General features: G+C 38.6%; 1 protein-coding gene across 7 annotated transcripts in view; it reads left to right on the top strand.

Moving 5' to 3' along the window:
- The window catches only part of Robo1 (roundabout guidance receptor 1), a 713,251-nt gene that overhangs the window by 406,971 nt on the left and 288,780 nt on the right, over positions 1-17,500 (top strand). For all 7 annotated transcript variants that reach the window (XM_087899659.1, XM_087899654.1, XM_087899655.1 and 4 more), the window contains exon 2: positions 1,070-1,396. In XM_087899659.1, coding sequence (XP_087755785.1) covers positions 1,070-1,396 — 327 coding nt within the window. The remainder of the gene's footprint in view (positions 1-1,069; positions 1,397-17,500) is intronic.

Genomic DNA, 17,500 nt, shown 5'->3' with positions numbered 1-17,500 from the left:
TCAGTCTGTTGTCATCATGGTGTGACGTGGAGTTGTGCAGGCAGACGTGATGCTGGGGCAGGAGCTGAGAGTCCTTATATTTTGACCCATGGCAACAGGAAGTGGTCAAGACACTCAGTGTGGCTTGCGCATATAGGAGTCCTGAAAGCCCACCCCCACTGTGACACACTCCCTCCAATGAGGCTGTACCTACTCCATTACAGCCGTCTTTCCTAATATCCCACCCCCTGTGATTTTATGGGGGCCAGTTATATTCAAACCACCACATACGAAGTATTTGAAGGAGATACTTTTTATTAAAGGATATTTTGTTAATTAGTACCTGGTGCTGGTTAGAAGAGGGATTCTAGGAGTCCATACGATTGTCCATAATATTCACAGACCTCTTCCAGGTTTATTCCTCTGTGAAGACAAGCAACAGTTTCCTTTTTGGCCTTTTCCTGTGATAGGGAGACTGACAAAGCCTGGAAAAATGGTCACACTTGTTGCAGGTAGTCATGGTACATCCATAATCAGGAGCAGGAAGTAATGGATTAATGCATACATACTTATGTCTATTCAGTTTTCTGGTTTTTATATAATCTGAAATCTCCGGATGAGGAACTGGTGCCATGAGCAAGGGACAGATCATCCTACCTCAATTAATATAACAAAATACCCCCCCCCACACACACACACACCATGAACATGCCTAGAGGCCACCTTAATCTACACTTCATCATTGAGACTCCCTGCTTGGGTGATTCTTGGTTGCATAAAGTTGACAATTAAAATTAGCCATCACATTTGAGGTATTAAAGGGCTGTGCTGTAGGATCTCAAGGATCAGCAGGCAGCATCTAAACAGGCACAATTTAGCAAGAGATCTTTTCTAAGTGCATTGTCAAAAGCATTAGGATATGGGTGCTGTGGTTGACGTAGAGCCTGAGACTGTTTAGAATAAAGGTTAGGGGTAGGGGGCGCGTGTCCATTTGGGGCAAGGTTTATAAAACCATTAAAGTTCATTCGTCTGAAACAAGGCCTTTAAACACTCAGGTGAAATATGAAACGCTTGTTCCATTCTTCCGCAGGCTCCCGTCTTCGTCAGGAAGATTTCCCACCTCGCATTGTTGAACACCCTTCAGATCTAATTGTCTCAAAAGGAGAACCTGCCACTTTGAACTGTAAAGCCGAAGGCCGCCCCACCCCGACGATCGAATGGTACAAAGGCGGGGAAAGAGTAGAGACGGACAAAGATGACCCTCGCTCGCACCGAATGTTGCTGCCAAGTGGATCTTTATTTTTCTTACGCATAGTACATGGAAGGAAGAGCAGGCCTGACGAAGGGGTCTACATCTGTGTAGCAAGGAATTACCTGGGAGAGGCTGTGAGCCACAACGCATCGCTGGAGGTAGCTAGTAAGTAAAATGGTTTTCCCGGGGAAATTACATGGGATGATGTGTCTTGACAGAAGCAGTAAGAAATTGTGCATGCATGACACCCTTTGCATGACGGTAGTCTAGCTTTGTATACATACAAACTCTTGCGTGTCAGTGTTCCTCGCTTCTCATCCAATTTGGGGATTCCATCCAAGTGCCCAGCCGCTGTTCTTCTGTAGAATGTTTCCGCTGAGTTTGCTTTATCGCCCTCCGTGGTTTCTTCTAACAATGTTGACTGTGTAAGATTGGTCGGGAAGTAAAACAGTACGCCAGCCAGGAATTGTATCCAGAAGCTTCCTACTGTGTGAGGGCGGCAGAGCCCGAGGAGGAGCAGGTGCATGCTTTCCTGACGGCTCTTAGGTCACACGCCGCACTTTTGTAATGACCGTGAGAGGGGGTTGCTGATGAATGATTAGATGGCTCTGTCTGTGCTACAGGTGTGCCATGTATTTGGATATGAACCCGACCTCTCTTATTTTCCATCCTCATTCAGTAGGTAGCTAAAAGGTTCCCTGGCCTTGAAAGGATCCTTTTATGTGTATATATCAGAAATCTGTAATTTTTACGTAGGAATTGCAAAGATCAATAAGATTCACAGTAATTCAGCTGAAGTATATATATTATTTATGTATCTGTTAAAATATGCTTAGGGTTTCCCAACCTTACTTATATTTTAACATGACTTATGTCCTAAGTTTAGTTATATAACTTTTAATAGTCTTCACCATTCAACTAGAACTTGAACACATAAAACTATATATAACTAATTAAATTAGAGATTAATCATGATATTAATATAGAATCAACGCCAAAGATAGTAAATGGTTTCAACCCTCCTCCCCAACTAAGGTTTGTGGTATTTACACTGAGATAGACTGACCAAGATATCTGATATCAAGAGAAAATAAAAAAAGAATACGTAAATTGAATAAAAATAGCCACTTCAGACTTTGTCAAAACCAGCCATTCACGTTAAGATTTTGTTGTTATTTATTTTGTCCGAGGTGTGGTTTTGCTATGTAGGACAAGCTGGCCTTGAGCTTCAAGCTTCCTGCCTCGCTGCCGCGTTTACAGGCTGGGCCATCACACCCATTTCTTACTTTAAAATGTTTTTCTGAAACTTGAGATTATCTTTCTTGTTTGAATTAATAGACAATACACTTACTGCCCTTTTCTTATTGACCTGCCTCAAAGTCAAGGCCTCAAAAGTGAAAGTCTTAGAATTATAAAATGGATGGTCCCATGCTCACAGCAGAAAGTGATTCTACGTTTATGTTTTAAGCCATCTTTAAATGGAATATAAGAAAAACCGTGAAACGTGTTCCTGTTTATAAAACAGAGTACATATTTTGACAAACATTACCTTTGTATTTTTGTAATTTTCATCACATTTTTCTTATAGAATAATTACTCCTCATTGAGGTAATATTAAGGTGGTTAAACCTGGTAGAGAAGGTATAGGTAGGTTCTTAATTATGACTAAACCAGCACAGAACAGAGAGAGAGAGAGAAAGAGAGGGAAAGACAGAGGGAGAGAGAGAGAGAGAACCCCAAGCAGAAAAACAAACACAAACACTGGATGCAAGAAGTAGAACCAAAGGCTGTAATGTTTGTGCCAACAGAAATAGCACACAGCATTTCTGGTTTCCTTATGATTCCTACTCTGGTTTTGTTTTTGTTTTTGTTTTTTTTTTTCATTTTCAGTATTTAGAATAGACTTGATTAGATCAACCTGTCTCTTCTCTAGTAAATATGTTCATGGGAATTCAAACCCAATTCAGAGCTCATTATACTTAATTTACAGAGTTTAGCACTGTGTTCGTCACTGTGCATTATATAAAAGTGGATATTATAAATTTACCAATTATTATATAAAGATTTTAAAACATTATAATGCTTAGAATAATTTCTATATTTACAAAGAGAGAAATAATAAACATTTTATACTCCTCAAATTTAGAATGGTATTAATGACAATTTGATAGATATGTCCTAATTAAAGATAAAATGTTTTGAAATCTTGAAGAAGTTTGTACATTTGGGTCAAGCAGTTCTCACGCTACAGATATCAGGAGAACCAGTTGTTTATTGGATACTATGTTTGCTTTTAGCACCCTGCCCTCAGAAAGGCTTTTGTGTGTTTGGAAAGTTTAGAAACTATTAATTCATAAAAAAAAATCTCCTTTAGCATACTGCAAATCAACGTGTGACAATTTAGTTCACACGATTTCATTCATTTATTTTGACCGTTCATATTGTCCTTGCCCCATTTTCTGGAGGCTTTTGTCCTAAAACCCAAATCAGCCCTTTTGCCTGTTACATAGTTGATCTACTTTGTTGATGGTGAGCACAGTTGTCAGCCAGATTAACCACAAACAATCCTGGGAATATTTTTAGAGTGTGGTTTTTATTTTTTGCTGGAGTGTACCGTTGCTCTTTGTTTTTCTACATGTTTCCTTAGTTTAGGTGTCGTGAGTAAAGGAAGAACTATTCTTGCACTCCCCAAGGCTCAGACAGGAAGTCAGAGAGTGCCTCTAATTTCACAGCGATGCTGGTCAGTAACCGCATTAACAGAAGTGTCTTGAGGCAGTGCTGTTCTCTAAGAGCAGTTGCTGTAATGCTTTTGGACACATTTATCTGTGTTTTGCTTGTGTTTCGACCAAGTTTTACAGCTGTAACAACAACTGGAGTTTGTGGTTCCTAATCCTTGTCAATCCCTTAAACTTGAAAAAGATATAGAATGCTCCTTAAGCCTTTATTTCTATATAGAAATGATAATATTCTTGTCTATTGCACATTAATATATTTGTTAGAGAATTGCATGGACTGGTTGGTTATCTTTAGGAATTTCTAGTTTAATTTTTATCTGCATTACAGTGGTAAGTAGACATATGAGATTTTATATATATGTATGTATATATATATATATATACATACATACATATAACATATTTATGTATATAACCTTGCCCTGTAGAGAAACTCAGTTTTGATGCAATTTTACTTACTGTATACAATTATACAATCTGAAAATTGAAACAAGAAATGCTTAGCAGTACTTATTTAGAGTATTTATACCAAGAAGTTTAGAACCTTGGGTTTTGCAAAAGAAATTAATCTTTAGTACTCAATATATTTTCTTAAATTATTTTTAAATTACTATTTTTTGAAGAACATAAGTAAAGTATAAATTGCATATCTAAATTAGTACATTTAATACAGAATATGCTGTTTTTTTAAAAAAAAGATTTCTGAAAACGTCTATGTGTCTAAGGCAGTTTGAGTACCAGCTGTTGAAAAATCATCCTCTTGCCTGCCGTGTTTTCCAGTTTGCAGTGAATTACACTCTCATAGAGTTGAAGGTGTATTTTAGAAGACTGCTTTTTTGATGTGTTCTCCTCTACTCAACATTAGCAGTTTCTAAATTTATTTTGTGCCTGGCAATTAGTAGCACAATTCTGTGATACAATAAAATTTACCAAGTATTTCGATCTTGGATAATTACATTTACTTTTAAGGAAAATGAATTTGAACCTTGCCCTTTGTGGTTCCCGCTGTAGAATATGGCTCCCGATGTCATCTGCGAAGCAGTGAACAGCCAGCATATGGCTCTTTGCTTCCTATTTAAGCTGTTTTCTCCCGAGGAAGAGATATTCCCTCAGGACTAGGCAGGCATCTGCTCACTGTCTTAGGAGCAAAACCTGCGGAGTACTCTATCGTACGGAAAGTCGTCATTATAGTAATTAATTAAAAATAGTCTTTTTAGATTTTATTAAACTAGATTTCAAAAACCATGACTTTGAGATGAAAGAAATGTTGACTTTCAGGTCCAAGAAACCTTTTCCACTCCCTTTAATACATGTGGTCTTTTGTTGTATTAGTAAATAATGCTTCTTAGAATAATTTGACTTGTAACATACTCATTGTCTTTACTTAAACAGAATAAGAAGACAAGACAAAGTAAGTTAACCTTATGTGTGAAATAGACATATATATTGACTAATGGGGTAATATGTTTGCAAAATATAGTTCATGGTAGATGGAAGTGTTTGTCCTAGGAGTTCAAATGGTTCTGATGAGATGGAATGAAAAAAAATGGCACTTTTATTTTTATTTATTTATTTTGAGACAGAGTGTCATTATGTAGCTTTGGCCGTACTAGAACTCACTGTGTAGACCAGGCTGGCTTCAAACTCAGAGATCCATTTGCCTTTGCCTCCTAATTGCTGGGATGAACGACATTCACCACCATGCCCGGCTATAAAATAAGCCACTCATAAAAATTTTGATTGAGAGGCCTCTTTGTATCAGCAGGACAGAATCTGGAGAGATTTGTTGACTATCGCATAGCAGATGACTGAAAACAGAACTTCAGGTCCTCCCATGTTGATCTTGTACAGCTTTTTAACAGAACTCACGCGCGTTCTTTCCGTTTCTGAGCTTTGTGTTTTTAAGTCATTATGAGGTAGAAAGGTGGTGTCTCAGACGATAGAGATGACGAACATTAGCAGATATGTGTGTTAATGGGTATTCCGTGGGAAAGGACAGCGTTTGCCAAGCATTTCATCTTGCCTCCTATTCATCGTCACGTTGTTGTCTACCTGAAGACGACTCGTAAGCAGCAGGTGCTAGGCTCAATTACAGAGCTAGATTTTTTTTAAATATTTATTTATTATGTATACAATATTCTGTGTGTATGCCTGCAGGCCGAAGAGGGCACCAGACCCCATTACAGATGATTGTGAGCCACCATGTGGTTGCTGGGAATTGAACTCAGGACCTTTGGAAGAGCAGGCAATGCTCTTAACCGCTGAGCCATCTCTCCAGCCCCCCAGAGCTAGATTTTTGACTTATAAAACTTTACCATTCTGTTCCTTTCATATGTCAATAAATTCCAGAAGTATCTTTGATTCAAGGCATGTTAGAGGTTGTCTCAACTGGCAATCACAGATGAAAGAAGATGGTTAAAAACAATCTTAAGGCAAAAAGTAAAGAAAAAATAACTTCTAAAATTCTATTTTATGTTTTTCTTAATTAAAACTAATGTATGTTCATTACAGAACAGTTCTATACTTTGTGCTTTTCTATTTATTTATCTCGTGTATACATGCACATGCCCCAGTGAGCACTTGGTGATCAGAGGACAACTTAGTAGGGCTGGTTCTCTCTTGCCATGTGGGTCCTGGATACGGAGCTCAATGCATCAAGCTCAACAACATGCACTTTTACTGACTGGACCATCTCACACGCCCTTAAGAACACATTGAAAGAGCACAGATACAAGATTGCTTGTATCTTGAAAGTTTGCTGTCAGAACTTAGTGTAGCCGAAATTTTAGTGGATAGTCTTGCAACAGGTAGAGAATGGTCATGTGGCCAGATACTCTATTTAGAATCTTATTTTATGACTCAATATTATCTATCCTTCCCTCCTTCTATCACTCACCCTTTTCCTTTTTTCTTTCATTCTTTATATCTTCTTTTGGGCCATACTACACCAACACTACCACTGAACTACAGCTGCAGACCTCAGTCCTTCCTTGCATAATGTCAACAGACTTTGAATATGTTGGAACAGATAGAACAAGAACAGGGTAAACCTACCTAGATTGAATGTTAGAAAGCAGTTGCTTACTGAATGTTGGTCCACACCCTCACTGGAAACAGACTCAGTCCGGCCACCTGGGTGATGGTGACATACTCCATTATAAGTCTCATGAGTTACTCCTTTCATTTCCATAAAAATGGAATGATATTTGTACATGTTGGAAAATCCAAAGATAATTATTTCAGCCATAGTTGATTCTTAGATATGAAGACCCTTGAGGTTTCTAGAGACTCAATTCCACATTTTACTTACTTTTTTCTAAAAAAATTCTTAGTAGGCTCCCAATGTGTCAGCAGCATGGCTTAAAAACCTAGCAGGACAAAAGGTGGATCCAGCTATCTCTTAAAACTTACAGAATCTCTCTCTCTTACTCTCTCTCCCTCTCTCTCGTCCCTGTCATTTTCTGTTGATTTAATTGCTGGAACTCACTCTTACATATTTAGACTGCCTTGATATCATTGGTATTTATTTTAAAATATTTCTCGCAGAACACATTTATTTACTATGGATATACTTTCTTAGTATTATTAATTTTAATCAAATAAAACATAATTTAACCAAGGCTGTCATCAGTTAGCAACTGAAATTGTTCTATAAATCTGTCAAGTTAAAATACAGCATTGTTAAATGTGCTTGTGGAATAAAGTTCTTCTATCTATTCAATAGAGACAACTTTTCCCAATATGGTATTTAAAAAATAAATTAAAAGGCGAAAATATGGCCAAACTATAGGCTATTATAAAACAGCTTTTCTTAAACAATTTTTCTAAATATTCCTGAAATATTCCTCTTTCTTTGTGAATGAACAATAAATTAAAAATTAAAAACAGCAACAATTAATACCTGCTTTGATCATTGCGGTTGAAGTAAGTTTGTTGAAAATATCTAAGTAGCCTTACACATAAGTACTTTATGCTTAATTGTGACAAGTGTTACAATGGATTAAAAAAAGAACTGAGAGCTGCGTTTCATGAGGGTGCCATTAAGAACAAGCAAAAACTCTGTTGTTGGAGACCACAGAGAAACTATATTAAATAAAACACTGCTTGGCCTATTAACTTAGGCTTATTGCTAGCTAGCTCTTACATCTTAATTTAACCCATTTCTATTATTTTATGTTTTACCATGAGGCTTGTGGTTTACTGCCAAAGTTCTGGCGCGTCTGTCTCCTGTCTCCTGTGGCAGCTGCATGGTGTCTCTCTGACTCCACCGGCCCTCTCTATGTATCCTTTCCAACCTGACTATATTCTGTTAAGCCATTGGCCAAAAGCAGCTTCTTTACTAACCAATGGTATTCACGACATACAGAGGGGAATCCCACATCAAAATTCATTTCAAAGTAAATGAAGAATACATATGAAGGGCTATGGAAAGATGATAGACTTAGACATCTTCGAGAAAAATGATAGGTTCTACGTGCATTATTTGAATAAGGAGAATTAATTGGTGGTCAAGCCCATGAAATGTTGACTTTACAACCACAGTAAGAATTCTCTGTGTTTAAGGGAACAATGCTACAGACTTTAGATAATGGTAAAAGTGACTTGTTCTGATTTGCAGTTTAAACATTACCTCCATGGTATATGAGAATACCTTGTGGACAGAATATGGTATATGAAAATACCTTGTGGACAGAATATAGTATATGAGAATACCTTGTGGACAGAATGTTTGTAGACAGGAGTTTCTGTCCGGTCCCGCAGATGTTCAGTCCCAAAGAAATACACAGAGGCTTATATTAATTATAAACTCTTTGGCCTATTAGCTCACACTTATTATTAACTAGCTCTTACAACTTTAACCCATACTTCTTGTCTATGTTTAGCCATGTGCCTTTTGCCTTTTCTCAGTAAGGCATTTTGATTTTACTTCCTCTGCATCTGCACCTGGCTGATAACTGCCTCTCTGTTTTTCTTCTTCCCAGAATTCTTTTAGTCTGTTCACACCACCTATACTTCCTGCCTAGCTAGTGGCCAATCGGAATTTTATTAAACCAATATGAGTGTACAAGAGCATTATATGTATAATACTACTATAGTACCACAGACTTTAGATAGTGGTGGAGGTGACTTGTTCTGATTGGCACTTGAAAACATCACTTTCATGGTTCCCAAGAATATCTTGTGGACAGAATGAATTAGAACAGGAATAGAAAAGATCAGTTAGTATTACTGCAGTATTTTGGGCAGAAATGTTGATGGCTTGAAGTTGTTGATAGGGGATAGACAGAAAAGGAAGGGTTTAGTTTGCATTTTGAAGAGTCAAATAGAAGCTGAACATTTGTAAGAAATGTAGTTATTGTGGAGTGTAAAACAAAACAGAGTCTATGATTATACAATTATCACTGGCAGTCTAGAAAATAACTTGATAACTAGGTGGTTCCTGGTGGCTAGTATGCCCATCACTGTCCAAAAAATGCAGTTTCTTCTGAAATAACACATTTTGCCTCTTTTTCCTTTAGTCAGCAACTCAATGTGCCTGCATCCAACCCTCTACTTGTCTTATGTTCAGCCCCTGGCACTGAAAGCTCCCCTTGTACCCAGAATACTTGCTCAGCACACTGCCTCAAAATAGCGATTAATCCTTATAGCCTCAGTACCTAGTGTCGTTGTCATTTTCAGTGACAAGTGAGTCAGTCAGTCTACCACATAACTTAGAAATGTTTTCTTTTGTATACAGAAGAAGTGGTGAAGTATCCTCGCACCACTTCCAGGAGCGATCTACACTTTTCACTTACTTCTTAGCCAGTATTTTTTTTTTTGTAAATTTCAAGCCTGGCATGATCTCAACCACTGCATTGCTAGCATAGGACCTACAACACAGGTGCTGTCAGAATTGCTGGTCAGAATATTCACTATATAAAACTGAGTGAAATACCCGTGTTAATGAGCATTTGGAGTTGATTACATTTAACAATGGAAAGATTTATTGGTCATGGTCCACAGTGTCATGAGTTTCTTTGGTTCTCTCAGTTTAGACCTCTGGTGAAGCAGAACATAGCAGGCAGGGAACTTTGGATAAGTAGTTTCTCACCTAATCTCAAACGTAAAGCAAAAGAAAGGAAAGGGTCGAGATCATCCTCAGGGGCATCAGACCTCAATAATTTTCTTTCACTGGGCCGTATATCTTCAGGGTTCTGCCTACTCCTCCTACAAGCTGGTAAGTAGTCAATGGAAGACATTGAAGATTCAGATGACAGTGTCCATCAGTGGATTAAAGGACAAGACAGAGGTTGTGTGTGTGTTTAATATTCAGCCATAAAAGAAGAATGAAATTCTGCCCTTTGCATACAATTAGATTGAACTCTAGTTCATCATGTTCAAGAAAATAAAACAGACACATAACTCACTTGTTAAAGCCGGAAAGTTAATCTCATGGAAGAATGGGGTACAACAGTGGTTGCTAGATGGTGGGAAAGGGAGAAAAGGAGAATGGAAAGAAAGTAAGGGGAGCCTCTCTTAGTTGCTTTTCAGTTGCTTTAAGAGACACCATGATCAAGGCAGCATATAAAATACAGCATTTATTTGGCTACAGACTTGCAGTTTCAGAGAGTTAATCCACAACCATTATGACAGGGAGTATGGTAGCAGGCAAGCAGGCATGGTGCAGGGGCAGTGGCTGAGAACTTACATCATGGTTTTCATGTTGAAGGCAAAAGGTGAGAGACTGAGCCTCGGATAGACTTCTGAACCCCCAAGTCCACCCCTTTGTCTGGGCCATGCCTACTCCACCATGGCAACACCTCCTAATCCTTGCCATAATAGTTCTACCAATTAGAGACCAAACATCCATATACATCTGCTGAATGAGGCCATTCTCATTCATACATTGTTATGCAAACATGGAAAGGGAAGTTTAACTCTTTCTATAGCAAACAGGGTACCAATTGGACATAGTGATTTGGGCTATATTTCCAAATAACTTAAAGAGTAAGCAAGCTCCCAACAAAAGGGATATTTTATGTTTTAGTTGATGGAATTGCTTTACATGCTGGTATCAAATTAGTATAATGTGTCAAAAAGATGTGTAAATATTATGTATCAATGAAATAATAGTAATTATTAAAATGTTTCTGGGATTCAGTCCAGTGCCTCACAAAGCTATAGAAACACCTGACTCTGAATTAACTGTACCCTCTCAATAAAATTCTTTTAAAATGTACTTGCAAGGCAGTGTTTCCCTGGAAAAATTTTCTCTAATTCAAAGTTCTGGAACATTTAAATGTCTTTTTTGCATATGACTGTCAAGAAATTTAGCTAACTCAGTACGTAAACTTAAGAAATTTATTTTTATGTGCTGATGTGTAGTAAACCTCTTTAATCAAGGTAGACTCTCATGACTACCTAATAATAATAAATGAAGAGGATTCACCTTTCTGACAGGTATGAAAATGATACCTGTTTTTCCAGTGTCTAAGATGGGCTTCTTGGATACTTTATATATATAATCGGAATCTAGAAGATGCAGACACTGGGCAGTATATCTGAAAAATATTAGAAACATAGATGATGGAGACACTGAGCCTGCACGACAGCGAAGGTGAACAGATTCAGGCAGGAGAAGGCCTGCAAACTGACGGAAGTGCTTGGAAGCCTGCACTACAATATGGGTCATGGACCAGTATTAAGATTTCTACGTGCTGAGCTCATTCCAAGTGTGACAGGCCTGTGTTTTAAGATTATTGCAGAATGAATCATATACAAGTTCAGGAGGGAGCCTCTCTGATGTACATTGAAATCAGCTTGGTCAGCTCAGTTTTTTAAATTAGAAAATGTAGCTGAATTTTAGTGGAATTGCTCATTGAAGTTCAGAGTTTCATCTTTCTCTAGAGTCATAAATGCCCTATAGGAAAGTAAGCACATTGTGGGACAGTTTTTAAAAAATGCATACAGTTTCAAAAATATAAAAGAATTGTACTGAGATAAATGTGTCTTGGTCAGAGTGTTCTCCTGCCATTCAGTGTGGTAGACTTTTGAGAGAAGATGGACAACAGGTGACTTAGCTGATCTTCTAAAGTAGTAAGAATTGGAAGGGGTAAGTTGAGTGGGCTGGAGTGGGATGGGGAAGGGACCATAGAGGCAGAAAATTAGGAGACAGAGAGCGACCCATGGAAAGCTCAAGGGAGATGGAGAGGAAGGTTGTTGGAGTGACAAGGTGAGGATGCAGGAAGGAGGATGCAGGAAGAAAGGGGATGCAGAAAGAAGGGATGCAGGAAGAAAGGCAGCAAAGGAGAGCAGACTACAGCAGTAGCAGGAAGTCAGGGGAGCTGAAACAGGAACAAGTAGAAATGGACAGATAAAATGGGCATTAGACTCCAAAGAGCAGAGAAAGATGTTATCTTAGATAATTAAGGCCAAGCAATGTTTACTTTATCTAGCATTTATAAATCAATATGAGATGATTACAACTTGTGGGATGTTAACCAGAGAATAAGCAATTCCATCCTTTCTTTTTTATGTTAAGCAAGGAGAAAAATGTATGGAAAGCTTCAGGTGTTTTTTTTAAATAAGTTCACAACAGCTGGTATTGACTTAACATACCCAAAAGTGAAATACTAGATTCTCTTGTTTACTTTGCATTTAGTTAAATCAAAACTGTATTAAAAGTAGGTTTTATTAAAAGGAATGGAAACATATTAGGGTCTTCTGGTAGCCAGTTAGTCTCTACCTCTGACTTTTAGTTTAACTTGGCTAAAGATTATTTGTTGTGGCCCACAGAGGCGTAGAAGAAAAGAATCTTCAGTCGCCAACGTTAATATTACTTTTATGCACTCTGTTAAGAAGAAGTTATTACTTAATGTGCTTAAATCTCTTGCTATTGCTAAATTGTCCATTCATTTTCATTCTGACAACAGAGAACTTTTTTTTAAAAAAAAAAATCTGACAGCTCATATGTTTGAAGATTGTCATTACGTGGGCCTTAATTTTAAATAAAGTGGTTCTGATGTTTAAGTTGTTAAGTAAAATAAAGCAGTTTCTAATCCAGCCCCCGAGTCTCTAAAGGAGAAATAGTAGCCTTTGTCACATTTTGAGCTGTGCCGTGTTTAACCTAGCTTGAAATTGAAGCTTTAATAGGGCATATGACATTTTACACTTGTCAAGAGAAATAAAGGTTTATGATGGAGATATTTAGTATTCCTGAATGAGGACACTTTAAATCTTATCTAGTCAACCTTGGAGAAAAATTTAAAAGAAAAGCTAGTGAGTTAAAAAGCAAATAGGAAAAGGCAGTTCCCTACCAAGACAGGATTTGAATTCTGTCTCAAGGTCTCCTTGTTCTGTACTTGTATATCTTTACTGGTTAATATTTTAATATACCTAAACTAGATCCTATTGAGATACTGTTTGTAAAATTTCTACTCTATGTAGACACCAGAAAACCACATTTGAGGTAAAGATACATTGAGTATATTTTGATTATATTAAAGTAATCTTGCTGTTGTTTTACCAAGTGACTTCTTGGTTTTCCAATGGGAGGGTCCTGCAGGTTGTAGTTTAGGCCTTGCCTAAGGGGTTTCTAGGAATATCTGAGTTCCTCTGCTCTCCTTTGAGGGCTGCCTGCAGAACGAGCAGGAGGAAGAAGACAGCAGCGGTTAAAGCGCAGAGGTGGCGGTAGACTATCTCCATAGCCTGTGGCTTGAGAATCTGAAGGCATTTCTTTTTCTCCCTCTTTCTTACTTCTTTTGTCTAAAGCTTCCAAAGAACCTCAGATTCTGAGTTAAGTCTATTACATTAGTAGACAATAAAACCAATTCTTGTTCCTTTTCTTCCTTTATAAGCCTTAATTACCACTGAAGGTTTTTGACAGTTTCCCATGAATAGATTCTCTCTGGACCATGCCCTGTGGTTCTTCAAGTTTCCTTAGTCTTAATGACTAACAATGCATTCCTTATGACCTGTTTTAAGAAGACTGTTTTTTCTAATTTTTAAAGTTTTATTTGTATGGGTGTTTTGCCTGAATGTATATTTATATATCCCATGGGTATGTGGTGTACATGGCAGCCCAGAAGAGGACATCAGACCCCCTGGAACTTGAATTTCAGATGGTCCTGAGCCACCATGTGGGTGCTAGGAATTGAACCTGGGCACTGTGGAAGACCCCTCAGGACTTTTAACTTCTGTGCCATCTTTCCAGCCCCTTGTATCATTTAATGACCCTTTCTATTAGTGCTTCTTTATAGAAGATGTTATGGAAACTCTTCGGAGGTGATGAAATTCATCTTGACATTATGCTAAAACAAGTTTTGTTTTCAGGAACCAAATGAATGCTTGCTTAGCCTAGTTCTGTAGATGTGCAGAAGTTATTGAACCTCTCCATACACAGTGCATACACCTTATAGAGCTGTTGCAGATTGGTTCTGGGCTTTCTCCCACTGCCATGTCTGTTTAAGGCTTGGACTTCAGGCCTGGCACACCGTTACAAAGAGATGGAGCCTTAAGAAAGTAGGGCGTAGTGGAAGGATGTTAGAGCAACATGCGAGAGTTTGAAAGGTATAGTGCAGTGATCTCAGCCTTCCTAGTGCTGTGACCCTTTACTACAGTTCCTCATGTTATGGTGACTTCCAACCATAAAACCTGCCTCCAAAACAACAGCAAAAAATTAGTTCATTGCTACTTCCTAACTCTAATTTTGCCAGTTATAAATAATAATGAAAATATCTGATATGCGAAAGGGTCATTGGACCCCCTCATGGGGGTTGCCACTCACAGGTTGAGAACCACTGGTATAGTTGTGTTGACTGAGTTTTCTGTCCTGCCCGGTTCCCACAGTCGTTAAGTCCCAAAGAAATCACACAGAGGTCTACATTAGTTATAAACTGATTGGCCTAGTAGCTCAGACTTCATATTAATTCTTATAACTTATTCTTTTCTCTTGTCTATGTTAGCCATGTGGCTCGGTACCTTATTCGGCAAGGCAGTCACATCTTGCTTCTTCTGTGGCTGGGTCACGACTGCAGACCAAACTTTTCTCTTCCCAGAATTCTCCCGTTCTTGTTACCCTGCCTCTACTCCCTTTCTGGTTATTCTGCCTCTACTTCCTGCCTGGCTACTGGCCAATCAGTGTTTTATTAAAATACAATTGACAGGGTACAAACCATTGTCCCACAGCATAGTTGGACAATGACCCTTGTAACATGAGGGCTGGCTTGTTGGGGTTTCTGTTCCTGCCCGGTAACCCACAGCCGGCAAGTCCCAGAGAAAATCAATCACACAGAGATCTCTATAAGTTATAAAGCTGATTGGCCCATTAGGTCAGGCTACTTATTAGCTCTTATAAATTATGTTACCCCATTATCCTTATCTACGTTAGCACATGGCTCAGTACCTTTTCCAGCAGGGCAGCTTACATCTTTCCTCTCCGGTGGTCTGGGCAGGAATGGAGGAAGAGCTTCCTTCTTCCCAGAAGAAATATTCCTGTTCTCATCGCCCTGCCTCTACTTCCTGTCTGGTTGACCCACCTATACTTCCTACCTGGCCATTCAGCATTTATTTAAAATATGATTGACAGAATACAGACAATTCTCCCACACCAGACCCTTATTTCCTTTTCTTTGTTTCTGGCTGCTATGAGGTGTGCATCTTCCTTTGCTATAGTTCTTGCTTTAATGTACTGTACGGCCACAGGCCCAAAGAACCAGGATGGAAGAGAGATAGATAAAACCCCTGGAATGAAGAGCCAAAATAAGGCATTCCTTCTTTAAGTAGAGTGCCTCAGGTTCCTTATCATACTGGTAGACACGGAATAGCATAGAAGCATTACATAAGTAGATTGTTTATAAAGGGTTTTGAATTGTGCCCGGGAGATATTTTGATAGAACCCATGATACTCTCTTCTGTTTCTCATGCCAGGCATCTATTATTACTAAGTAGATTTCTGAAATTTCTCTTCTCATTTGAGGAAAGCAAGTTCAGAAATCCTAATGCCATATATGGTTGCCTGTGAAATGATTAATTTAATTTCACCAGGGTCAACCATCTTCTCATATATAGCAAGATTTAAAGTTGGACAAATATTTATAAGGAGATATATAGGCCTCACTTATCTGTATATAATACACCTCATATGACAAACATAATTTTGGTTCTACAACTCTTTTGTTACTAGCCTGGTTAGCATTTCAGTATTTTCTGTGCTCCATCTCACAATAAATTATTTCTTGGACTGTTAGATACATTGGAAAATATTTCTATAAACAAAGTTTTAATAATAGCTTCTTTTGGGTAGGAGATCAGAGCCAAGTGTTGATGAATAACACTGTATTTGTTGCTTTTCTTCTTGTGTCAGAAAGAACTTATGGAGGCAGGTATTGCTTTGGCTCACTGTTTATGAGCATAGTATACACTGTGGCCAGGAGAATCTGTAGCTCATACTCCTCACCCCTTACGGAGCAGGCAGCAGAAAATGGAGCATGCTGGTACTTATCTGACTTCTTCCCTCATCCCTTCACATTCAGCCTGGTACCCTCAGCTCCAGATATGGTGCTAGCTGCATTCAGAACAGGCCTTCCCACCTTAGTTTAAGCTATTTTGGAACCAAACTCTGTTGACTGGGGTTTCTGTTGCACCAGGTCCTGCAGTCATTCAATCTCAAATAAACACACAGAGGTCTACATTAATTATGCTTAGATTGGCCTAGTAGCTCAAGCTTATTAACTCTTATAACTTATACTAGCCCATATTTCTTGTCTATGTTAGCTGTGTGGCTTGGAACCTTTATTGGTGAGCCAATCACATCTTGCTTGCTCTGTGTCTGGCTTCCTCTCTCTCTGGGTGAAGAACACAGACTGAAACTTCCCTCTTCCCAGAATTCTTGTTGCTCTGCCTCTACTTTCTGCCTGGCTACTGGCCAATCAGCATTTATTTAAAATACAAGTGACAGGGTATAGACCATTGTTCACATTAAACCTCAAGGACACACTCGGGTGTGTCTGATAGGTGACTTAAATCCAGTTAAGTTGACAGTGCAGATTAACCATCACACATACCGAATACATGTAGATTTAAGTAACTGTGATTTCCAAAACAATCTCTCGGCTCTTGTGTTCTCAGAGAACACTCTGGGCAACAGGGTGAGGGGGCGAGTCATTGTACAATGCAGGTTAGTGCATCTTGTAGCTTTTCATCTTTCTGTTGTCTTGAGAATGGTCTGTTTCCAGACTTCTGGGAAGTTTGCTTCTGCTCCATCAGCAGTGTGTGTGTGTGTGTGTGTGTGTGTGTGGTCTATGTATGGGTGTGGATGCCAGCTCTGCATCTGTATGTGCTTGTGGAGGCCAGAGTCAGACTTCTCCGGTGCTTTTCAGGAGCTGTCCAGTCTAGTTGTTTTCATTGTCATCTATTTTTGAGATAGGATTTCTTATTGGGACCAAGAGCTCACAGATTTAACTAGGATAGTGGGCAACACATTACATAGATTTACCTGTCTCCATCTCCCTAGTATTAGGTTTAAAAGTGTGGATCAACATGTCTCACTACGCAT

This window comes from Myodes glareolus, chromosome 2 (genome assembly GCF_982192425.1).
Source record: "Myodes glareolus chromosome 2, mMyoGla1.1, whole genome shotgun sequence".
Lineage (NCBI taxonomy): Eukaryota > Metazoa > Chordata > Mammalia > Rodentia > Cricetidae > Myodes > Myodes glareolus.
Note: the sequence above shows the minus strand (reverse complement) of the source record. Positions and strands in the feature narration are given on the sequence as shown.